The following is a 27,041-nucleotide window of genomic DNA, read 5'->3' as shown; positions in this document are numbered from 1 at the left end:
GGCCGAATACCGAACCGAATCCTAATTTGCATATGCAAATTAGGCGTGGGAAGGGGAAAAATTTTTTACTTCCTAGTTTTGTGACAAAAAGTCACATGATTGCCCACCCCATCCCTAATTTGCATATGCAAATTAGGATTCGGTCGAATCCGAATCCTGCTGAAAAAGGCTGAATCCTGGCCGAATCCCGAACCGAATCCTGGATTCGGTGCATCCCTACCTATAAGAAAGCAAAATTGGCATATTTTCCAAACACATGCTAAATTAGGCCCCGTAGGAGCATTGCTCAAGTTATGATGGTCACAGCTTAGAGGAACATTTATCAAGGGTCAAATTTCAAATAAATTTTTTTTAAAACTCCCATGAACACAAAATTCGACTATCGAAATGTTAATAAAATCTAATTTTTAAATCTCAGATGAATAGAATCGACCTAAAAACTCGAATCGAATTTAAATAACTCCCTAGTTGAATTTGACAGTTTTGATCATAAAAAAACTCGAACATTCGAATTTCGAAAATGAATTTTCAATTTGACCTTTGATAAATCTGCCCCTAAATGTGCGGCAGCCTACATTTTGGGACAAAATATAGCAATTTGGGTCCACAAATTTCTATTAGCTTCATATGTAGCATATTGTTTAGTGTAGGAGACTGACTTAATAGTATAATAATATTATAATATACACCCTGCAAAGCTAATCTCAATCAGGTATTTGGATAATGCGCACTAGTAACACTTTGGATAGCACTTCATTCTGGCTGTAAACTAATTATAGGGATTATTTTTCCATTTCTTACTCAAGGCCTATTCAATCTTGACACTTAGGGGCCGATTCACTAAGGGTCGAATTTCGAAGTTAAAAATACTTCGAAATTCGACCCTCGGATTGAAATCCTTCGACTTCGAATATCGAAGTCGAAGGATTTAGTGCTAATCCTTCGATCGATCGATCGAAGGATTTTTCGTTCGATCGAACGATTAAATCCTTCGAATCGAACGATTCGAAGGATTTGAATCCAACGATCGAACGAAAATCCTTCGATCAAAAAAAGGTTAGCAAGCCTATGGGGACCTTCCCCATAGGCTAACATTGACTTCGGTAGGTTTTACCTGCCGAAGTAGGGGGTTGAAGTTTTTTTTAAAGGGCAAGTACTTCGACTATCGAATGGTCGAATAGTCGAACGATTTTTCGTTCGAATCGTTCGATTTCGTTCGAATTCGAACGAATTTAACCAATTCGATGGTCGAAGTACCAAAAAAATACTTCGAAATTCGAAGTATTTTTCATTCGAATCCTTCACTCGAGCTTAGTGAATCTGCCCCTTAAAGAATCTTTACTTCTCCATGCCTCGGGCTGTGACATGCTATCCTTCCAACCTCAGGTAGAGGGCATAACAGAGAGACCCTTAATTTTGAATATTTGTATTTTCAGTGAGGTTTCTTAGCATTGTGGGTCCTAGAATGGCCTTTGCAACAATAAGAAACACCATAGGGCAGATGCATCATGGTCATTATCATGGTTGTATCTAACATATATGACACTTAACTTGTTTATTCTCACTCCAGTTTTTTTTTTGCCTCAACTGAATATATTCCTGGTCCTGGAAAATAGATTTTGCAGCAAAGTTGCCTTTCATTCAGATTTCCTCACTGTCATTGAGCACATCAATATGTCAGGTTTTTAAAACATTGCTAGGAGGATACAAGCTGTGTTTTCTTCCTGCGTGTTCCATTCATATTGCTAAGGGGCACATTTACTTAGGGTCGAGTATCAAGGGTTAATTAATCCCTCGATATTCGACCGTCTAAGTTAAATCCTTCGACTTCGAATATCGAAGTCGAAGGATTTAGCGATATTCGTTTGATTGAACGATCGAAGGAATAATCGTTCGATCGACCGATTAAATCCTTCAAATCGAACGATTCGAAGGACATTTGTACCGTGACCTTCGGCCTAAAGACTCTGCTACCAGCCGTGCCCCTTCGCCAGCCAGAACATCTCGCCTTGCACCCCTTGTTAAGTCCAGGTGGCACCCAAGTAAGCTGAGGGCTCCTCCCGAAGCCCAACGGTGGTCACACTACTGGTGAAGCCGAGCCAAAACCAGGGTGCTTGGCATTTGTTCTGGTATCGGGTGCCGGCCGTGACAGTGGGTAGTGGGAGCACAGAGTACAAATATTGGCTTTTTATCGTTTATAACAGCTGGTCAACTCCAGAATGTGGGTTAGAGGAAGTGCTGGCACAATGGTGTTTATAGCAATGGTCAATGCCACAGCGTGAGTTAGACCGATCGCTGGCGATTTCTTTCTGTGTTTCGTGTACAAACTTTATCCACATATTACCTATAGCTGCCTTTCAACCTTTAAAACAGGGAATCATTTATAGATGTATGTTAATTGGCTAGGGCTAAAAAGCTCATTGCTTTTACACTATAGCCCCTGAGTTAAGGGGAAGTGCACCATGGTCTTATTACTCACATTGTCACATTCACACTCATATAGTCACATTGTCTACTGGGGGACTTGATTTTAAATGCACTACATAGGAACGTTATTTTTCACAGGTGTGTGTTTGTTGGCTGGGGTGTTAAAGTTCCCTGCTTTCCCACTAGAGCTCCTGAGCTAATGGTGGCCATGCACGGAGAGATCCGCTCGTTTGGCGAGAGCGGATCTCTCTCCGATATACCTTGAGGTGGGCAATATCAGGCTGATCCGATCCTAACGAACAGGAACGGGCGGTCAGATCGCGGGACCGCATCAATGAACAGATGCGGCCGCGATCCGACAGGATTTTTAGTCCCATCCGATCGAGATCTGGCCGAATTTCGGCCAGATCTCGACCAGGGAAGCCCATCGGGGGGCCCCATACACGGGCCAATAAGCTGCCGACTCGGTCTGTCGGCAGCTTTTATCAGCCCGTGTATGGCCACCTTTAGGGTAAGTGCACAATGGTCTTACTACTCAGTCACCTTGGTTGCTGGGAGACTTGATGTTAAATGCACTACATACTTAGGGGTAGATTTATCAAAGAGTGAATTTAGAGACTGTGGAGATCTCTAACTTCACTCTTTGATAAATCTATTAGAATGCTAATGGATATTTTAGGACTCACATACAATGAGGGGCCTTTATGTGGAAAGCGAGCTTATGTATTTTGGCCAAAGTGTGGTACTAACGCCTCATTTTTTGTTATAATTATTTTTAAAGGCAAACCGTGCAGTGGCAATTTTTCTCTTTCTCTTAGTGGGAGCACAGAGGCCTGTGGCTAGTTATATAATGCAGTACACAGTGTGCAAAATAATGGCACTTTTTTTGCACATTGCACACTGTGTCCTGCATTGTAAATGACCCCTGTAATGATTAAATTCCTTATCCCACCCTCCCTGCTTTAGGCCAGAATCATATTTGTTTTATTTATAAAGCAGATACACCAGTCAGGGCTGTCTATCCCTTCCACCTGCATAACCACTACCTGATACTCTCAGAGACAGAAGCTTCTCAAAAATGCTGACAACCCTTGGCTGCCTGATCCATAATATCTATTTATATTTGCTCACTTTACTACTTTGTAGAAAGCTTTAAGTTGCAAATATCCTGAAGGAAGCTAAATGGATTACATTAGAATTGATACATTAGTATGGATACATTAACCTGAGCAGCACCATGTAAAGAGAGTTGGCCTGAGCAGACTGTATGCCAGCACACTGCTAGCGAGGGTTTTGATTGCTAAATGTTCTATACTCTCTTTTATATGCAACTGCCTTATAAAGAGAACATGAAATTCAGCATATTAAACTTTCCAAACAGTCGCCATGCACTAAAAGCAGGGCTCTGCAGCATCACACATATATCATAACAGTCATGTTCTCTGACCTGTGCTCTCCCACTAGGAGCAACCTAAATGCTGTAACAGAGATCTGTATTATTTCCACATTCAGCGGGTTATTTATCAAAATTAGTGATGGGCGAATTTATTCGGCAGGCGGGAATTCGCCGAGATGCCGGCGCCATTTTGCCCAACTTCGCCCATCACTAATCAAAATCCAAAATTTTCAGATTTTTTATATAAAAACAAAGTCAGACCGAACTAGAATCCACTATTAGATATTATTTATTATTTAAAAAGCACAAATGAATCAGAGGTTTTTTCCTGAATCATACAGGGTTTTTTTTTAGATTTTTTCCTAAGATGCCAGATTCTGACTTTTTGCACCATCAGGCTTTAATAAATCCAAAATATTTTTAGTTTTTTTCCACTAAAAATTCTGATTTTATAGTAAAAAAATTTAACATTCGGACTTTAATAAATAACCCCCTCAATGTTCGCAGAAAAGCAAAAACAACACTCAATTCTGTATTGTGTAATGTTGTGCAACAGTTAAGGCACTTCATTTATTTAAGCAGGGGGTCATGCATTTTACAGTGATCACAGTAACAGAGAAAGTATTTTAACATACTTTGTAAATATACGACATATTTTGGTGCAGTGCACTACAGAATCTGTGTACCGACCCATATGAAGGTTAAAGATACATTCTGTCTCAATGGCTACTTGAAGCAGTTCCCTGTAGATCCCCCTTTTTTATAAAGCATTGGAAGTGACAATTCTTTACTCCAGAGGATATCGGTATTGTGGCAAGCAGGTTGTCAGATATCTGATAAATTGAATTTATTCTTTGTACTCGACATATACAACTCTATTGCACAGCCTGTGAATTCTGTAGGCATTTTATAAATATCTGTTACAGTGATAACAATTGATATTCGCGGGGGAGATGCATTTTGTGACATGCGCTAGTTTTGCCTTAGCTGAAAATTTCCCCACTAACTATTTCTGCTGGAGCAAAAGCTACTTTCATCCACCCTACACTAGCTAACCAGACCTTCATTCACTAAGATCTCCTGTTTAACTAGGTTGTACAATTCTTGGCTCTCTGTTTTTTTATTTAAAAGGATTCTGTCATGATTTTTATGATGTAGTTTTTATTTCTAAATTACACTGTTTACACTGCAAATATTTCACTCAATACAATATAAAATTTCATTCCTGAACCAGCAAGTGTATTTTTTTGGTTGTAACATTGCTGTGTAGGCACCATCTCAGGTCATTTTGCCTGGTCATGTGCTTTCAGAAAAGGATGGAACTGCTTTCTGACAGGCTGTTGTTTCTCCTACTCAATGTAACTGAATGTGTCGCAGAGGGACCTGGATTTTACTATTGAGTGCTGTTCTTAGATCTACCAGGCACCTGTTATCTTGTGTTAGGGAGCTGCTATCTGGTTACCTTCCCATTGTTCTGTTGTTAGGCTGCTGGGGGGGGGTGATATCACTCCAACTTGCAGTACCGCAGTAAAGAGTGACTGAAGTTTATCAGAGCACAAGTCGTGTGACTGGGGGCAGCTGGGAAACTGACAATATGTCTAGCCACATGTCAGATTTCAAAATTAAATAGAAAAAAATCTGTTTGATCTTTTGAGAAATGGATTTCAGTGCAGAATTCTGCTGGAGCAGCACTATTAACTGATTTTTTCCCCATGACAGTATCCCTTTAAGAAGTACGGAGCCAAAGTCATAGAGCTTGACAATAATAGCTCCTTCACACCCTTCTCTTTAGGAGGACGCCAACAGATAGTAAAACTTGGCTGAGATAAGATTTACAACCCCTGGAGTAAGTACAGTATACCTTAAGCATTAGTGGTGGGCGAATTTATTTGCCAGGCGCGAATTTGCAGCAAATTCCCGCGATTCGGCACCGGCGAATAAATTTGCGAAACTGCAGCGAAAATTCGCCAGTGTCCAAAAAAATGGACACCGGCGCCGTTCCACGAATTTTTCACCGTTTTGCTAATTTTATGGGAAATTCACGAATTTTTTGGCGAAGCGAAATGCCCCAAATTCGTCCATCACTATTAAGCATGCTTTTAAACAAAAACAGTTAAAACGTCAGAACTGGAAAGCACTTGTTGAATAATATACCCGTACAGGACACTCTCTTGCTTAGAAAACCCTCACTAAAAGCCTAGAAAACAAGACAATTCTAAAGTACTTTTTTCATTCTCTGCAACAGCATTGCACGCACATTCCTGTAGGTAGAACACTTGTACCTTTTGCACCGTGGCCTTTCAATGCCTGGCTTGATGCTTTTCTAAATGTGTGGGTAAATGTCTGTGTTGTCCAAGAACTGCTCTTCCTCCCATTCTCTGGCTCTCACCCAGCACTGCAGCTGCCTACCATTTCTGTAGGATTATTGTGCATTTTCATTTCAATGAACATTACATGTTACTATAACTGCTCCACTAATCTGAGGATATCAAACAAGAAAGCAAAATAAAGCCAGAACCCAAGGTCTTATCCCTCCCCCATCTCAATTTTAGGGGCACTGGGCCTGCTATCCATGCACATATTTAACAAATCATTTCAGTGGCTGGTGAAGCTCTGTAGATCCGCTGCTGGGAGCTTATATTAGGATTATGCTAAATTTCTTTCCTCTTTGTGGGTTTACTATGGTGAAGAGCAGATAAACCCTTCCTATAATCCTTCTAAAGCATTTTAAGGAGCGGGGGTTAGAAATAATAATTATGGAAAAGAGGAATCTGCTTGCACATGAATAAACTCAGAAATGCTATGCAACACAGAATAACAGTCGGCATACAAACATATTACAGCAAGGTTAATTGGATGCTAAATCATGGGTAATAATATGGGGGTTTAGATATTTGCTGTAATAAATAAAAACGTCATTCTCATTTGATAAGATACAGTATATAAAGTAATAGCATTGTCCTGATAGCAGTAGTTTAATACAGCCTGATTAGGCCATATTAAACTACTGATTAATTAGTGTCAAGCAAAATGATACATAGAGACTCGTGGTTAATTGATATTTAGGACCTAGCAAATTCAGAAATAAATTAAGGTTGGAGGTGAGCCTGGAAGTCATAGCAAATTATTTCCACCACCAGGCCAGAGCTTCTCAGAATATATGTTGTGGATAGTGATCAAGAGATACCAGAAAACCCAAATTAGGGTTCAGAAAGGACACAACTTTTAAAGGAGAACTCAAACCTAAAAGTGTATATACTGAACTAAAGCTTTAGCCTCTTTACAATAAAACGATCAAGGCCTTCAAAGTTGTCATCTTGGATTTGGATCAGCAGAAAATGAGTTTATCTGTTATATAAACTGATGCTATTGGGCGGATTATTAAACTCTGATGCTAATTGTGTTGGTATGTGAGCTGGCATGTACCAATAATCTGAAGTATTTACTAATCAGTCTTATATTGTGACATTTCTATTCTATGTGTACTGTATATTACGAGTGGGTCCTTAAGCTCAGTTAGTGACAGCAGCACAGAGCATGTGCAGTGAATCATCAGAAAAGAAGATGGGGAGCTACTGGGGCATCTTTGGAGACAAAGATCTTTACTGCTAAATGGCTGTTGTTGCCTTGGGCTGGTGCAGAAGCACAAAACATAATGTATTACATTTCTGCCCTACTTCTTTAGTTACTTTAGGTATACTGTAATGGGGATTTTTTTTTATTCTTTTCAAAACACCTCAGTTAATAGTGCTGCTCCAGCAGAATTCTGCACTGAAATCCTTTTCTCAAAAGAGCAAACAGATTTTTTTATATTTAATTTTGAAATCTCACATGGGGCTAGAAATATTGTCAGTTTCCCAGCTGCCCTCAGTCATGTGACTTGTGCTCTGATAAACTTCAGTCACTCTTTACTGCTGTACTGCAATTTGTAGTGATATCACCCCCTCCCTTTGTCCCTAGCAGCCCATCAGCAGAACAATGGGAAGGTAACCAGTTAACCACTCCCTAACATAAGACATAACAGCTGCCTAGTAGATCTAAGAACAGCACTCAACAGTAAAATCCAGGTCCCACTGTGACACGTTCAGTTACATTGAGTAGGAGAAACAACAGCCTGCCAGAAAGCAGTTCCATCCTAAAGTGCTGGCTCTTTCTGAAAGCACATGACCAGGCAAAATGACCTAAGATGGCGCCTACACACCAATATTACAATTAAAAAAATACACTTGCTGGTTCAGGAATGAGATTTTATATTGTAGAGTGAATTGTTTGCAGTGTAAACAGTCTTATTAAGAAATAAAAACGACACCATAAAAATCATGACAGAATCCCTTTAAGCTAAAACCCGACTGGTGTTACCACCTTTGCTAATAAAATATATCTTATTTTCAAAATGTTTTATAGGAAAATAAAATAACATAGTATCTGTTGATGAGTCTGTAAATAATGTTTCAGTTTCTAGAGTCTGCTTTGGTCAAATTCCTAACTATATCCATTAAAACTGACAACCTACACTAATGGGAAAACAACTGCATTCTAATTTCCATGTATACTTATATATTCTACCATTCGATAATCGAAGTACTGTCTCTTTAAAAAAGCTACGACAACATACTTCGGTAGTTTAAACCTACCGAGGTACAATGTTGGACTTTCCCCATTACTTTGCTAAGGTTTTTTTGATCGAAGGAAAATCCTTCGATTGATGGATTAAATCGCTCGATTCGAAAGATTTCATCGATTTTTCCTTTGATCGTTCGATCGTAGGATTTGCGGTAAATCCTACGAATTTGATATTAGAATTCGTAGGATTTTACCTCGAGGGTCGATATTCGACCCTTAGTAAATGTGCCCCTTAGAGTACAGTGATGAATGGCATCATGAGTATAAGAGAAAGATGTGTTTCTGGTTTCTCATCAGTGTAGCTTATGTTCGCTGTAACGCATGACTACAAACGAAGATTGAGATTTAAAAATGCAGGATTGAAAGATGTACATTTTGTAAAGAAAATCAATATGGTTTTTAAGCATCGATTGAACTTTCATGGTACAAGGATTTGCTGACAACACAGCAGGAATTACCTTGAATTCATACGACTCCTCAATAATAACCTCCAACTTGGCATGCTCTCCTAATATTGGCTTTCCCATCTCTGCAATTCTCTTTGCCTCTTCCTCCTCAGCTGTCAGCTTCTTGTCATCTTCATCTGTCAACAGAGGGATGCAGGCAGTTTCTAAGTATTATCTAGGTACCAGCTGGATTTCCTAATCACTCCCTCAGTGGTATCGAAAGCACAAATTATTCAGTTGCTTAATCAAGCTTGCCACACTTTACTTGCTCCAGCCCCACTGCATTGCCATCATAGCAACTATATCACAAATGAGCTAGCTTTACCACTGAATGCTTTTATTTACATTGTGTAATTGCTGTAATTGCATTGGATGAATTGCCAGGGAATACTGAAAGTTGAGGCTCAGTAACAGGTTGTTAACAATTATCTGGACCCTGGTACCAATATGGACAGCCTTGATTATTAAAGCAATAAACGGGCACAATCTATGTGTACTGTCTACTATTGATTTGTGTGGATAAGGCCTACACCGTTCTTCAGCCATATACTTACATGAATACATTTTGTGTAATATATGTCAAATGAAAAGGCTGTTCATTTTCCCAGTACCAACAGAAGTCAATAGATTTAACGTAGAATTGGATTAGTGTATAGGTCGATATATATTTCTACAAAGATGTGTACTTTTACATAGAGGTGCCAAATATAATTTTTATTTCCTCAATGCACCTATGGAGTATCCATTTCGTAGTTGGCCCCAATTTTTTTTCAGGATCATGGAGTCTATGAGCCATTGGTGGATCTGGAAGTGAGAGAGCTCCATCTTGCAACCATTCACATTAATATTATTTGCATCAGAAATGTGATCAAAGAATGAATATTCATCTGTGGCCAACCTCCCAGAGAACCTCCAAAATAGTTGGTTTCTAGCACTGTTGTGTATATATGTGTGTGTGCATGTGTGTGTGTGTTTGCCAATAGCAACACTTGCTATTCTACTGAATAAAGACCAGTTTGTGGAATGAAACAAAGCAAGATGATTCCTTACCCTGATTGATTAACAGAGCTGCAGAAAAAGAAAAGAAAGTGTCAGCAGATATTTGGATGAAAAACGTAGGCATCATACATATGGCAGTTTTCCTAATGTCACTTCATATGTTTGCACTCTGACCCAAAGGCATACAAGGCTATGGTTATTTAGTGAATTGCATGCAGGGAAGTAATTCATTTCGTTGTTATTTACTGTATACCTCCGGGGGAATTCAGCTCCTTGCACCCCCACACCTCTCATTTACACAGTGGATCAATATGTGAGGGATGGTGCTGGGAGATTAATGACACTTCTGGAAAGGAGAGGAAAAAACATTTCCATTTTAAACCTCTCTGTGAACCTCCATTTCTGGTGGTTACATGTACAGGCATGGGACCCAGGGGCGTAACTACAGAGGAAGCAGACCCTGCAGCTGCTGGGTGGCCCAGGAGGTATAGGGGGCCCAATGAAACCCTAATTATTGAGCAATTTAAATATATATTGATAAAACAGGACAACCTCTGGATATGTTGGTGGCCCTAAAATTAATCTGCTGTGGGGCCCAGTAACATCTAGTTACGCCACTGATGGGACCCATTATCCAGAATGCTCGGGACAAGGGTTTTTCTGGATAACGGATCTTTCCATAATTTGGATCTTCATGTGCCAAATATAATTTTTATTTCCTCAATGCACCTATGGAGCAAGTATCCATTTCAGAGTAGTTGGCCCCAATTTTTTTTCAGGATCATGGAGTCTATGAGCCATTGGTGGATCTGGAAGTGAGAGAGCTCCATCTTGCAACCATTCACATTAATATTATTTGCATCAGAAATGTGATCAATGAATGAATATTCATCTGTGGCCAACCACCCTTAATGCCTTAAGTCTACTAAACATTAAATAAACCCAATTTTTTTTTGTTTTGCTTCCAATCAGGATTAATTATATCTTAGTTGGGATCAAGTACAAGCTACTGTTTTATTATTACAGAGAAAAAGAAAATCATTTTTTAAAATTTGGATTACTTGGATAAAATGGAGTCTATGGGAGATGGCCTTTCCATAATTCAGAGCTGTATCTGTATATATATTGATATAGGTAAAATATTTTCATACCACAACATATGCATTTCTCATGTACACCGCAGCAGCATCCTTTTATGCCTAAAAAAAAACTATAACTATACCTCCCTCAATTTCTCAGAGTGCAGCCCTTGTTCTTTAATTGTAATTGTTCCAGTAAATTTGTGTTGATTTTTATTGCACACTGTTACTAAGCAACTGTTTCTAATACTACAAAGTAATAGTTACACAGTTAAATCAGGTTAAAAGTCCTAAGTTCAAATACTCCAAATACACACACCGCTCCCTACTTTCACATAAATTCTATATCCCTATATCTATACTAAACTATAGAGTTTAGTATCATCCAAGCCCCTCTTATAGTCATTAACTGAATCAGCATCACAACATCACCCGGCAGTGCATTCCACAACCTCACTGTCCTGACTGTGAAGAACCCCCTACGTTGCTTCAAATGAAACTTCTTTTCTTCTAGTCTAAAGGGGAGGCCTCTGGTACGGTGATCCACTTTATGGGTAAAAAGGTCCCCTGCTATTTGTCTATAATGTCCTCTAAAGTAATGTTGTTTTGCAGAGACTGACCATGAAAATACATTGCTAGGAAACAGATGAAGCCTGTTGCCATGTGAAAGTGTAGTCATGTGAAAGTTGCTAAGCAACAAAGTAACCATGAAAACGAATGCATCCAAACCAATGGAGATGTTTCTGAAGAAAAAGATTAACCATTACCTACGTTGCATTGGATTTCCACACTAGTGTGCTTTCTATATTTTGCTAAGTATATTATGAACTGGTCTCCAGAAATGCTAGCAAACCATGGCATGTATGAAGAGGAGTGGGTTAAAGGAGAACTATACCCTTTTTATTAAAATCCCCTACCCCCCTACTCTTTATAAACCCCCCTCCCTGCACCCCCCCAGCCTAGGTGTTACCCCCCCATACTCTTTACTTACCCCTCGTTGCAGATTCAGGGCATCAGAGTTCACGGGCGCCATCTTCTTCTCTTCGGTAATCTTTGGGAAGAGAGCAGCATGTTGGCACATGCGCAGTTGGCGAAATCTGCTGGTCTCAAACAACTGTGCATGTGCCGAAAGCCACGGAAATTGCTAAAGCGCCAGAAGAAAACCCGGATATTACCGAAGAGAATAAGATGTCGCCCGTGAACTCTGATGCCCTGAATCTGCAATGAGGGGTAGGTAAAGAGTTAGGGGCATTTACCCAGGGTAACACCTAGGCTGGGGTGGCAGGGATTGGGGTCTATGTAGGGTAGGGGGTAGGGGATTTTAATAAAAAGGGTTTGGTTCTCCTTTAAGTATTAATTGCAGACAGAGGGCAATAATTTCCTTAAAAGGGCAATTTGCTCTCTCCCATTTATCGTCCTACAACAATGCTGACCAATTATCCATAGAGTGAGTAAATTATTTACTATACTATTGGGCACATTTACTAAAAGTTGATTTTCTATGGTTTGTTGAAAAAAATCTGAAAAGGTCACAGGAAAAAAAAAAGCACAACTTTTTGGAATTTACTATGCCACAAACTGTAACAAATCCAAATCCCAAAATATTCCAGCTAAAACCTGTCGAAGTCATGTAGAAGTCCATGGCAGATGTCCCTTTACAATTGGAAGTTGTTTCTTGCGATCATGATCTTCTAGGGTTTCGGGCATTTTGACGCTGGTTTTTGTGCAACACAAAAAAGTTGTGGTTTTCTCTCATGTGATTTTTTTTTGTAAATTACGGGCATTAATGGTTGGGAGTTTGGTTGGATATTTTTAACAAAAATGAGAAAAGAATGAGTTTTAAGAAATACCCCCTTATATGTTTAATATAATGATGATCCAAAGAGGTCAGTGTAGGCCTTGAGTATAGTATAGAGGCCATAATAAAGCCACATAATGTGCAGTGGTGTAACTAAAGTGCAAAAAAATCTTCAGAGGGGCCCGGCGCACTCTGATCCCCATCCTCCCACCCCCTTCATGTGCTGCCTCTGCCCCGCCCATGCCCCACCTCTGCCCCACCCGCTCCCTGCCCCTTCTCCTCCAACTCCCTGTCCCGACTTGCGTCTCCCTTCCTCGTCGCAGCTAAGAGAGCAATTGGGGAGGAGGGGTTTTTTTTGTATTAGCTATAGAGGAAGCAAACCCCACAGTCTGGGCCCCCCTGCAACTGCGGGTCTGCTTCCTCTATAGTTATGTCTCTGATCCTGTGGTTATTACACAATCAAGTGGGACAGCCCTGAATTAAATATATACACAATGGCGCCAGTCGTTGATCTTAGCAACTAAATAGCAGTATAAAGGTCTGTACTCCCTTTGCCTAGACAATGTATTAAAGCTGTTTAAACTGTTTTTCAAAATAGCCAGCTCTGACACAAAGCTGCATGTAGAGAGACAGATTGCGGAGAGGGGATAGTAAAGAATAATTATCAAGATTTAATAGGTTACGTTTAGAAAGTTATGCTTTTTATGGGTTACCTGAAATCCCGCGTTTCATCCATCGTGGCTCCTCCAGAATAATAAAGAAATTTTCCTGTTTTTCATACTCCTCGTCATCAACAATCTTTACTTGCAGGGTTTTTCTGAAAATGGAATAGATGGAAACTGTAAATACTAATAAGAGTAACAGTATAATAAAAGGTGATAACTTTTATAACTAATAACCTTCACTATAGTGTTAAAATGGCGTTTTTGCAAATGTTTAGCGCTGCTCTCAATGAAAAACCATTGGCTGGTGAATATTGCATTGCGCATTATCGCTAAGTAAAGGTTGGCTTTAACACCTGCTCTGGAGTTTCATTAAATATTTTGTCGCAAAAACCATTTTGCGACTGCAAAATTTTATTACATAAACTGCAAATGTTCGCCATTTGGTCTCAAACCTTACGAAGAAGTTGTTGAGGTCTGAAATCGGTCAAAAAGGATGCAAACATGGTCACTAACGTTTGCAACATTGGTGTAACTATAGAGGAAGCAGATCCCACAATCACAGGGGGGGGGGGGCACAGGGAACAGGGAGGTACAGACTGTGGGTTCTGCTTCCTCTATAGCTAATAAAAAAAAACCTCCTCCCTTACCGGCGGCAAGGAAGGGGGGACGCAAGTCGGGTGGGAGTGGGCTGGTCAGAGTGGGGCGTGGAAATGGAAGATGTGGGTGTGGGTGAGGCAGTGTGGGATCGGAGTGCGTCGCGCCCCTCTGGAGATGTTTTTTGCAGGGGGGCCCAGCGCACTTTAGTTACACCGCTGGTTTGCAAAGGTGTTTGTGAATGTTTTTTGCACTAACGACACATATTACATTTTCCCATTAATATTTTTCAAAAGCCAAATTTCCTCCTAGTTATTTATCTAGACTCTGGTATGTTGTTTATGAAGTTAGTAAAATAAATGTAAAGTTAGTAAAATAAATGTAAAGTAAATGTAAAAAGGCAGATACTGTAGGTACTGCTTTCAATAGCAATTACAAATTACTTAAAATGTAAAATGTAGATTTGTATTTACTGTATACTGGAAGGTTGCTTAGAAATACATTTTCTCTACCACTTGTGTTTTTTGGTTTTTCAAATGTCAGGGATTCAACTAAACACGTGCATTTCTCTACAACCTTTTGAACCCGTGAGCAACATTCAGAAGTTAAAGGAGTTGGGGAGCAACACTACCATGAAAAATGTTCTTGGGGTGCCAAATAAGTGCTGTGAATGGACATTTGATAGCCCCTATGTGGATTGTCAACCTACATTGAGGCTCTGTTTGGCAGTACATCTGGTTTTTATGCAACCAAAACTTGTAAACCAAAACTTATTAAAAAATAAACACCTGCTTTGAGGCCACTGGGAGCAACATCCAAGGGGTTGGAGAGTAACATGTTGCTCACGAGCTACTGGTTTGAGATCACTGCTCTACAGGTTCTCTACAACGTTACCAGGTAATGTGAAAAATCAGGGACTGTCACGGTTGGCACCCTAAATTCAGAATAAATGTTAAGCACCCTGTTCTTGGCTCTTGCTTCCGTCCTTTAACAGCCGCCTTTCACCTCTGGAGGAGCCATCGGCTAATTGGATGCCGCCAGGTCTTATTAAGAGAGGTGCAAAGTGAGGGGTTCTGAACAAGCTAAGGGGCACAACTGTAAAGCAGAGTCTTTTGGGCAGAGGGTCATGGTACAAGGCGTAGACAGAATCGTAGTCAGATCAGGCTGGGTCGGGGCAGGCAGAGTACAAAACGGAGTCAGGCAGGCAAAGGTCAAACCAGGAGATCAATCAGCAGGGATATACAGTAGAGTAACGAAGTCGGATATCAGGCAGGGGTCAGGATACAGAAGTCCGAATCGTCACAACAGGAATCAGAATTACAGATAGCTAACAGCTCAGAAGCACCAGGAACACAATCCTATAATGGGCAATGAATAGGACGCCAAGTCCCCTTTAAATAGTTTTGAATTTGGCGCCATTGCGCGCTGGAATCATTACGCCAGCGCCAATGCGCCTATAAATACAGGAGATGTGCGCCACGCACGCACTAAGGAACCGGCATAGAAGAGGAGGTGGACGTGACACGCAGCGGGCGTCCCTGCCGACCCCCCACTAGACCACCACGGTATGTTACATTAGCCGCCCCCTCGAGGAGGGGCCATTGGACCCCCAGGTTTCTCAGGAAACTTAAGGTGGAATTGTTTCCTGAGACGATCAGCCCTAATGTTACAAACAGGAACCCAGGAATTCTCCTCAGGACCATAGCCCTTCCATTTTACTAGATATTGCAACTAACCCTGCACAAGGCGAGAATCAAGGACTACAAACTCAGGCTGACCTTCTACCAACATTGGGGGAGGAAAAGACTGTTGACGGACCTGTGAGGCTAGAAGAAGGATTGATTATTTCAATAATGGGATATGGACCAATAAACCTGGGACCCAATTTGAGCGAGGGAACCTTAAGTTTGATGTTTTTTGTGGATAACCAAACTGAGTCTCCTACCTGATATTTGGGTGCCTCTCTACGAGACCTATCAGCTGCTCTCTTTTGCATTATTGTAAGCATATTCTGCCCAGGGTAATAGTTCATCCCATGAGGATTGGTTGTCAGACACATAACACCTCAGGAATTGTTCAAGGGACTGATTAACCCTTTCAGTTTGACCATTGGTTTGAGGGTGGTATGCGGTAGAGAAAGACAACTCAATCCCAACCAAAGAGCAGAATGCAAATGCAAATTTTAGAAACAAACTGTTCCCCTCTATCAGAAACAATATTAACAGGAAAACCATGTAATTTGAGAATGTTAGAAATGAATAACTCGGCCAAAGTCTTAGCAGATGGGAGGTGTGGGAGGGAAAAGAAATGACTCATTTTGCTGAACCTATCCACCACCCAAATCACTGTTTTCCCATGAGACGAAGGGAGGTCAACGATAAAATCCATAGACAGATGGGACCAAGGTCTGTCAGGAATAGGTAATTGCTTTAGCAATCCCTGTGACAGATTCCTAGAAGACTTTGCTCTCTGACAAACAGGGCAGGAATTAACACAATTTTTGTTTAAATGGAGGCCACCACACATCACGGGACAATAAAGACACCGTTTTAGAGATTCCTGGAATGTCCTGCCATTTTTGGATTATGAGCCTCACCCAGCATCTGTTCCCTTAAGTCTTCGGGTACAAATAACCTCCCAGAGGGAGTATCTACAGGGGCAGAAGATTACAATAGTGCAGCAAGGTCTCATCCCAGAGCTGCCACAATCAACTTGCCCGGAATGATGGGAACACACTCACTAGGTTCCTGGTAGCCTTAGTGTTTTTGGAACCAGGCCTGTAAGTAAGAGAGAAATTAAACCGGGAAAAAAATAATGCCCATCTAGCCTGCCTAGGATTCAACCGTTTGGCAGACTCGATGTATAACAGATTCCTGTGGTCAGTAAAAGCTCTTATAGTATGTTTAGCCCCCTCCAACGAGTGTCGCCATTCCTCAAAGGCCCATTTGATAGCCAACAATTCTCTATTACCAATGTCATAATTGGCTTCAGCAGGTGAAAATTTCCTAGAGAAGAAGGCACATGGATGTACCTTGTTGGTTATCGGATGCCTTTGAGAAAGGACCGCCCCTGCCCCTACCTCTGAGGCATCCACCTCTATAATAAAAGGAAGAGTAGTATCAGGGTGACGGAGAATGGGAGCAGACACAAATTCCTTCTTATGGAATTCAAAAGCTTGAATAGCCTCGGGAGGCCACATACTTGGATCCATACACCACCAAAGAAAAGTTTGTTATAAACTGACGATAATAGTTAGCAAAACCTAAGAACCTTTGAGTTGCACGTAAGGAAAGAGATTGAGCCCATTCCAATACTGACTTAACCTTCCCAGGATCCATTTCTAGTCCCTTGCCAGAGATATTGAACCCCGAAAAAGGGGTGCATTTCTCTAGTTTTGCAAATAAATTATTCTTTCTTCAAAATACAGCTAAGGGCTGCAGTGATTCCATTTAATTCAAAAGACATGCGTGTGCAATCAGTAAAGCCCAGCAAACTGCATTTATTGGAAATATCTTACTCTAACCCAAAGAGTTTAGAACTTTGCCAGACTGGCGATGAGAAAAAACCAATACTAAACGGGCTGTGAAATGAAGAAAAGAGATTGTAAGGACATCATCAGGGAAGGAAAGGAAAAGGCTGAATGTGATAGTGGAGTATAGGAGAATGACTAAGAGATAGCTGGAGAAAGTAATTGAGAGAAAAGTTTGATTAATGCAGAGCAGCAGATGGTGCCCTAAGCTCCAGGCCATTGATTAGTATTGCTCAAGGTACCCATCAGGAGATTCTGAAATAAAGGAACTATATCTCCAGAATTAATACTTAGGGCTCTTACACACAGCCGTTTTTTCCTGTGCTCCCCTGCATTGCGCTTTCTTCCATTCAGCCGTAGGGGAGCGCAGGAGTAGACACACTCAATTATTGTGAAGGGGGCTGTACTCACACAGACGCAAGTAAGAGGCAAACGCAGGTAGGACGCAGCATGTTGCATTTCACCTGCGTTCGACACATACATGCGTCTATGTGAGTACAGCCCCCTTCACAATAATTGAGTGCATCTACTCCTGCGCTCCCCTACGGCTGAATGGAAGAAAGCGCAACGCAGGGCAGTGCAGGAAAAAACAGCCGTGTGTAAAAGCCCTTAACCAACAAATAATTTATATTGTATTCAGTGCCCTATTAAATGTGATGATTTATTCATGCAGGAAGGCCGTGTGCAAAATACCAAAAAAAGACATTGTGCTCATGGTTTTTACTTTGTACACTGCCTGACATAAAGCCGGATGGGCTTTTGGATTCAAGATTTTCCTAACTTAGCTCTGCCCCTTCTTCTGAGCCTCGCTACTGGTCAGTGAGGTTGACAATAACATTATGGCATGTCAATTCATGAGAAAACGCCAATTAATTCAGCAGCCTATGGGGCAGATTTACTAAAGGGCAAAGTGACTAACGCCAGCAAAGATTCACCAGCATTACCGCTTTCAGGGACTTCACCGTTTACTAACGGGCACAGGCGTCACTTCGCTAGCAAAGGAGATAGACACTAGCATTGATTCGCACTCTATCGCCAGGTGAATTTTCGCCCTGGCGAATGGATGTTACTCCACAAATTCACTAAGATGCGGATTTTACTGAACGTTACCTCTTTCATCAGACTTGCCTTCGCCAGCTCAGACCAGGCGAAGTGCACTCGAGTACATAGATCTTCCTCAAAAATCGCTGGCGTCTTTTCCTTTTTTCAGGGTGCAAAAGTCTCAATTTTTTTTTTTCGTGTAACCAGTTTCCCCCATACATTTTATAACACGTGGGAACATTTTTTTACAATGGGCTTATGTGTAGGCCATTATAACAACTCTATTGACTTTATTAAGGTTCCCTTGGCATGTGTAGTTATCAGTGTAAATGTAATGTATTACATTACAGCATGCAGCATGTAACATGTAACATAAAGAGGTGCATTCAACTTTAAATTTCCCACCATATGCAAATAAGCTATAGTGCAAGACCTCTAATGAAGTTGGGCTAGGCAGAATTGAACAGTAGCACATCTTCGTTTTGATTTACGCGCACTGCCGAAGTAACGCTAGCGAAAATTCGCCACTGTTCGTCGGCCGGGACGAAACTTCGCATCTTAGTAAATTTGCATTGTCTGAGCGAATTTTCGCCTGGCGAAGTATTGCAGTGGCTGCGAAGCCATCACTGGCGAATTTTCAAAAAGTGACCTGAGTAAAACTGTGAGAGAGCGCAAATGAGAAAATAGAGAGAGAGAGAGAGTGCAAGAGAACACAGGGGAAGGGCTGCAGATAATAGATACGGCAATGTAATTTATTTTACTTTAAGGGCTATTCCACACGGGGAGATAGCGACGCGTTTGCGGTCGCGGCGACAAAGCGCCGCGACAGTCGCCGCGACCGGCGCAGGCGACAGTTTTGTATGGGCGCCTATGTAAAAACGCCTGTGCTAACCACACGAGGCGATGCGCTTTTCAACAGTCGCCTGAAAATGCCTCGCCAGGCTTTTTCAGGCGACTGTTGAAAAGCGCATCGCCTCGTGTGGTTAGCACAGGCGTTTTTACATAGGCGCCCATACAAAACTGTCGCCTGCGCCGGTCGCGGCGACTGTCGCGGCGCTTTGTCGCCGCGACCGCAAACGCGTCGCTATCTCCCCGTGTGGACTAGCCCTAAAGCAGAAGAGGCTCTAATCTCTTGCAGCATGCAGCTACTAAGAGAAAGGCTGGATCATCCATACAGAGAATTGTTCATCCTGCCAGGACTACTGTATTCTGTTATACAATTTGTCTGGCAGTTTTTTTTTATAGAACATGACAGTTTTATGTTTTATGTCAGGAAGAAGAGGCTCATTTAATGTAATTAGAAGGACATTATCTGGTCTGTGTGCAAGCAGATAAAGTCAACAGAGCCTCTTGAAGAATCAAGAAGAATACTACTTGCAACATTAAATATTCTTTCTGGCACAAACAAAAGTTTTGTATTTTGATAACAGCGACACTTCGAGATTTCTTTCAAACAAGGGTCATTCCATTGTTTAAAATTACCATTTTGTATTTTCATTACCAAAATGCAATTAATTACACTTTCTTATGGGGTGGAATGGAATCAGATTGTAGATTATACTGGAAAACCTCATCTTGTTCATAACTGAACATAATAAACTGTCATTGTTACTAGGATTTTAGTTCAGTTTGGTTACAGACTGCACTAACCTGTGGGCTAATTGTTGAGATCGCTATATGGATGTAGGCCCGTGAGTTCCATGTCAACGTAGGATGTCACACATGCTCCAAATTGAATACTGGATGATCCGCTTTACTCTTTTGCCTACTCAGCTTCTGAATGATTACACAAGAGACTGTTTTGGGGGGTTAAACACGTCCATGAATGATTTGGTTGGAAATCTGTGTGTCAGGACCAGCCCGGACTCAAACTTTTGTGTAGTGCAATTCTGGGACACTTGCACTTACCTTGTGAGCCACAAGAGGCTCTGGGACAGGCCCTGAACTCTTCATCTATGTTCCTGACTCTGCCTGTTCCCAGTATGTCCCCTCCCTGGTCTCCTCCCATCTCGTTACTCCCTGGTCTCCTCCCATCTCGTTACTCCCTGGTCTCCTCCCATCTCGTTACTAAACACTCATGTGTTTCCCATTTCCATTTATATCCCCTTTATAAGTCAAGCCCTGACCATTGCCCTGCACTTGGTCATTGCATTTTCCTGCAAGACTTGCCGTCCTGATTCCAAGTTCTGTGTTCCAAGTTCCCAGTTCTGAGTCCTCTTCCTTTTCCTGTACCCTTGTCTTGGTTTCCCGATAATGACCTCAGCCAGCTCTCTGGACATTCTCATTGTAAGACGCGCAAGGAGATCTTCGGGCATCCTTACTTCCCGGCGTGTCTCGACCCTTATTGCCTAATTGCTACGTCTTTGTCACGACCGGCACCCAATACCAAATAAAGTGCCAAGCACCCTGGTCTCGGCTCGGCTTCACCAATAGTGTGACCACCGTTGGGCTTCGGGAGGAGCCCTCAGCTTACTTGGGTGCCACCTGGACTTAACGAGGGGTACAAGGCGAGATGTTCTGGTTGGCAAAGGGGCACGGCTGTTAGCAAAGTCTTTTGGGCCAAAGGTCACGGTACAAAGGATTAGGCAGAAGGATGGTCAGACAGGCTGGGTTGAGGCAGGCGGATATCGGAATCGTAAAACAGGCAAAGGTTCAAACTGGGTGATCAAACAAAGGGTTAAGCAGAAGCGTTGTCGTAGGCAGGCAAAGGTCAAGATACAGATTGTCGGATTGTCAGGAAGCAGGCAGGGTCAAACACGGATAATCAGATCAGAATTTCAAAGACAGACGCACAAGACTCAGGAAAACCACTAGAACTAAGTTCTATCACGGGCACTGGCTGGGGGTCAGAATGGGCCTTAAATACGGTCAAGGTTCGCGCCAAAACATGCGTCAATGCGCGCTGGCGCAATCACGCCAGCGCGCCTGTACCTTTAAGAGACGCGCAGGCGCGCCGCGCGCTCCCTAGGAATCAAAGATGGTGCCGGCTCCTAAGAACCTCGTGGCGGGCGACCCCGCCGCACAGGTAATTTCATTACAGTCTTGTCTAATCCTTGCTGGTACCTCGTTTACGGACCTATACTTTTTCACGCGCTAACTCCTTGTTGGTTCCACAGCAGAAAGCCCGGGGGCCCCAAAAGGGCGTCGGTGAACACTGGAATCCACAGGGGTTCCCTGTGCATCTGAGTGTACCCACTGCTTCCAAGGTTCCTAACAGACGAGTATGTTACACTCATTGACTCCCTGCGTCCTTAGTGTGAACTCCCGGTACTGACCTTGGCTTGTTCTCTGGACTTTCACTTTGGACTGTGTTTTGCCTGCCGGTATCTCCGTTTATTCTGTCTATTCACGGATTACTGTTTTGCACCTTTTTTCATTAAAACTTTACGTTATCATGGCTTCTAGAATCTACGGGTATACCCCAGGCTTCCCAACCTTACCTATTACCTCCTGAGTACCTCTCTGCAGTGTCAGAGCATTACACTGTGTGTGTTTGGCAAATCATATACAAACACCAAAATCTCATACCACCCAACTATTGAATGATAAGTAGATCCTGGGGTAAAAGAAGTTTCCATAAAAATGTGATGCAAATCAGCCACTGGATGTTGTATTTCATCAATAAATGCAGACAACATCTATTGATGAAGCACAACCTGTAATGTTGTAAAATTCATGTGTGTAAAACTATTATTGTTTTAAAGCTCACGTGTCGATAAGGTTAAGTAAGGATAAATGATAGCGAGAGGGAGTGATGAGTGAGAGATGCTGAAGAGAGCTGGCAAAAATTAGAGACAAAGAAGTGTGTACCAGAAATAAGTGCCCACAGCACCAACAGCCAGACGATCAAAGGGAATTCTTCTGCTTCTGTAGAGAAGTAGAATTTCCAATGAATAATTTAAGCCTTAGCTTAACTATGTGCTATCCCATGAGGCCCCTAAAATAATCCATAAAAGCATTGCTTCATTGTGGGGGCAACAGCTGGGAAATACTATAGAGATGGATACATGTTTTTCTATTATTTATGCACTGATCATAGCCCAGCAAACCTCAGCTCCCAGGAGCAACACAGAGAACAGTCACATTAGTATCCAATTGAGGGATCCAACAATGTCGAACAAGAAGCATTAATTAGGAAGAGAGAACCAAAACAGGGCAAACCATGGTCCTCAAGTTGTTAAAATTCTGGTTGAAAAGGAACACCATTCCATCAAGTTAAACCCTTTGTTACAATAAGCCACATTGTGAATACAGAAGATTTAATAAAAATCTGTTGTCTTAAAAACTGTTTCTTACACAAAACACTAAAAACCTTATTTATCAAAATCCAAGGGGCCCATTCATTAAGTTCGGGTGAAGGAATAGAAGAAAAAATACTTTGAATTTCAAAGTGTTTTTTTGGCTACTACAACCATACGACTTTGACTTCGAATCGAATGATTTGAACTAAAAATCGTTCGACTATTCGACCATTCGATAGTCGAAGTACTGTCTCTTTAAGAAAAAACTTTGACCCCCTAGTTCGTCACCTAAAAGCTACCGAAGTCAATGTTAGCCTATGGGGAAGGTCCCCATAGGCTTTGGTAGCTTTTTTTGGTCAAAGGATAATCCTTCGATCGATGGATTAAAAGCCTTTGAATCGTTTGATTCGAACGATTTAATCGTCGATCTATTTGCGCAAAATCCTTCGACTACGATATTCGAAGTCGAAAGATTTTAATTCCCCAGTCGAATATCGAGGGTTAATTAACCCTCGATATTCAACCCTTAATACATCTGTCCCCAAATGTTCTATTTAAAATAAAAAAAAGTCAGACCAAACTAGAATCCATGATTGGACCTTATTTATTATTGAAAAAGCACGATTTTTTCATATCGCTCGTTTTTTCCCCGTTTCTTTTGCCCGAAAAGCTCGAAATAGTTTGATTTTAGGGCTAATTCCAGGACAGGCCACAGAAACTTCCAAATAGGGTAAGGACCTTTACCATTGACTTATATACAACCTCGGCAAGTCTAAAATCGAGTATTTTCGGTTTTGGACTTGGGGATATAATAAATCTCGAAAAAATGTGAGGTTTTTTTTCACAAAAATTTGGATTTTACAGTTAAAAAAATAGAGTTTTTCTAGTTTTTTTTAAATAAATAACCCCTAAGTTTTTTTTTAACCAGCTAAACAAAAGCTCCTGTATGCAATTTCCAGTCACCCCTATGATATTTGCTTACTGGGCCATTATTAATATAATGAATCTTTCAATATTGTGTGAAACATGTCAACAATACATGTGGATAAATTCACACAGTGATAGTGTACCAAGCTATTCCAACCTTTCAAATCATATTGTATGCTCTGGTTTGAGTCTGATTCTCCTTGTGACCATAAATCCTGTGTTACTAATGGTGTTCACAGGTCGTTTGTCTCTTTATGTCTGTGGCCTCACAAGTAACATTTGCATGGAAACGCAGATGGTCAGAGCTGATAGTCAGTTGGTTTCTTACAACCACAGCCATAAAGGGACCTGTGAAACATGTCAGTATTGTATTACTTTACTGACATGTTCTGAAGCTTATTTGCAAGAACATCCATTCCATGGATAATTATGCCTGCAGACCCTGGCCTCTGTGCAGCATTATGCTGTTGCAAGCAGTGGAAAATAGCCTTCTCCAGCAACAATGCAATTTCACCTCTGCCAAATTTGATTTGATGTGCAAATAACTTGATTTTTCTCCCTGGGAATGCAATGTTCAGTGTGCGTGGGCGTTTGTGCAAGAAGAAATCTAGTCTCTGTCCCCTTTCTCTGTTGTTTCAGCCCCCAACGCTTTAAAATATATAACAGTAGTCAGACAGACAGGAATATCATATATATATATATATATATATATATATATATATATATATATATATATATATATATATGATCAGCAATACAATTATAGTTCACGAATAGAAAGCACTCACGGCACAGTTTTCATAAATAGTAAGAAGACCTTTATTCCTCCGATTACATGTCCTCGCAGGAATAATTAGGGATGCACCAAATTCAGGATTCAGTTCGGGATTCAGTCTTTTTCAGCAGGATTCGTATTCAGCGGAATCCTTCTGCCCAGCCGAACTGAATCGGAATCCTAATTTGCATATGCAAATTAGGGGTCTGTAGGAAAATCGCATGACTTTTTGTTACAAAACAAGGAAGTAAAAAATGTTTTCCCCTTCCCACCCCTAATTTGCATATGCAACTTAGGATTCAGTTCGGTATTCGGACGAATCTTTCACAAAGGATTCGGGGGTTCCTAATATATTAGGGATGCACCGAATCCAGGATTCGGTTCGGGATTCAGCCAGGATTCTGGCTTTTTCAGCAGGATTCAGAGACGGCTAAATCCTTCTGCCTGGCTGAACCGAATCTGAATCCTTATTTTCATATGCAAATTAGGGCGAGGAGCGAAATCAAGTGACTTTTTGCCACAAAACAAGGAAGTAAAAAATGTTTTCCCTTTCCCACCCCTAATTTGCATATGCAAATTAGGGTTCAGATTCGGTTTGGTATTCGGCTGAATTTTTCGCTAAGGATTTGGGAGTTCGGCCGAATCCAAAATAGTGGATTTGATGCATCCCTATATATATATATATATATATATATATATATATATATATATATATATATATATATATATATATATAATAAAAATTGCAGCAGGCGACGGCACTCCTAGGAATTTCACCAAAACAACAGTGGTATGAATCAAAGGAAAACTTGGATTTATTAAACCTCAAGGTACAAATCAACACTTTGGCACGCACTCCACAGGACTCCAGGTAACGGTAAAAAGGATTTTTCTTTATTACACAAACAAATATCCACCTAACGCGTTTCGTATGTTACCACACGTAATCATAGGCATTAATGACAATTACAATCACATGGTTTTAAAAAGCATTGGAAGCTTGCGTCACTTGGGACGTACTTCCTCCTTAAAAACTTCTTTAACTCTTTCAAAGCTATTGGTTGTGTTCTAAAGTTTTAATTTTCAAATTTTCAAAAAAAGATTCTTACAAGTTATTTCCTATTCAGTCTATAATCATTTATGTTTTTCTCAACTTCACCAACATTATGTCATGTCGTTTAATATATCTCTTACAAATTTTCTCTTTAAAAGTAAGTTTGTTTCAATCAATTTATTTACTTTGTTTCAATTGCTGATCTTTCACTTTGCTATCTTATGTAGCTTTAGAATTATAAATTCCAGACCTGTTTGGTGATTTCGAAACTTTTATTAGGGCGGAGGGTTATTAATTTCGCTTTCTTTTATGTCTTTTTTTATTTTTATTTTTTTAATTTTTTTAAATTATATGTATTTACGTATGGCAGCTTACATCCCATCTTACGTTTAACCCCTTGGGTTCTCGTGTATCCAATAGAAAAATCCATTTCACTTCTAATTCTAGAAGTTTTTTCTGTTTGTTTCCCCCTCTACTTCGATTTCTTACTCTGTCTATTCCCTGAATCCGTAAGTAGGCAACGTTTCCTTGATTACATTGGGAAAAATGTCTAGATACTGTGGTGGCACTGCTTTCTGCCCCTATCTGACTTATATGTTCTCGCATTCTATTTTTTAAGGGGCGAGTGGTGCATCCTACATACTGAATGCCACAATGTGTACATGTTAACAGATACACCACATGGCTTGTATTACAGTTAATAAAACAGTTGATGTTATATTCTTTTTGCGATATTGTGCTTACAAATATTTTCGACTTATGCATTTGTACACATGTAATACATCTTGATGCTCCGCAGCAGTACGTACCCTTCGCTTCTAGCCAATTCCTACTATTTTCTTTTCTTTTAAATTCGCTTGGGGATAGCATTTGTCCCAGTGTTGGTGCTTTTCTACTTACAAACTTATACCCTTGTGTTAGTACCTCTCTCAGTTTGCTATCATTAAAAAGCATTGGTATGTGTTTATTGATAATCTGCTTTATTTGGGTAAATTGCCTACTATATGAGGTAATAAATAGTGGTTTTTCCATTTTGTGATGTTTGTTAAAATTTCTCGTTTTTAGCAGGTCCTCTCTAGTTTTTGAAATAGCTATTTTAAATGCTTTTTCTAGTTCTTGCATTCGATAGCCCCTTTGTAGAAATTGATCTCTTAAGTTACAGGCTTTTCTTAAAAATTCTGCTTCTGTGCTACAGTTTCTCTTAAGCCTACAAAATTGTCCTATTGGTACCCCTCGAAATACATGTCTCGGGTGACATGAGTCTGCATGCAATAACGAATTTCCTGCACATTTTTTGCGATATACTGTGGTTTGTATCTCACAATTTTCATGGGACAATTCTAAGTCCAAAAACTGTATATTTGTGCTATTAAATGTGCCTATTAATTTTAAATTTAAATCATTATCATTTAGTGTTTCCAGATATTTTAAATACGATTTCCCATCC

At 40.7% G+C, this 27,041-nt stretch overlaps 1 protein-coding gene across 1 annotated transcript in view; it reads right to left on the bottom strand.

Annotated features, from left to right (window-relative positions):
• slc8a2.S (solute carrier family 8 member A2 S homeolog) overlaps positions 1-27,041 on the bottom strand; it is a 75,153-nt gene that overhangs the window by 8,163 nt on the left and 39,949 nt on the right. Inside the window, exons 3-5 of the mRNA XM_018233352.2 lie at positions 13,482-13,585; positions 9,943-9,960; positions 8,905-9,029 (exon numbers count right to left, since the gene is read on the bottom strand). Coding sequence (XP_018088841.1) covers positions 8,905-9,029; positions 9,943-9,960; positions 13,482-13,585 — 247 coding nt within the window. The remainder of the gene's footprint in view (positions 1-8,904; positions 9,030-9,942; positions 9,961-13,481; positions 13,586-27,041) is intronic.

This window comes from Xenopus laevis, chromosome 8S (assembly GCF_017654675.1).
Source record: "Xenopus laevis strain J_2021 chromosome 8S, Xenopus_laevis_v10.1, whole genome shotgun sequence".
Taxonomy (NCBI): domain Eukaryota; kingdom Metazoa; phylum Chordata; class Amphibia; order Anura; family Pipidae; genus Xenopus; species Xenopus laevis.
Note: the sequence above shows the minus strand (reverse complement) of the source record. Positions and strands in the feature narration are given on the sequence as shown.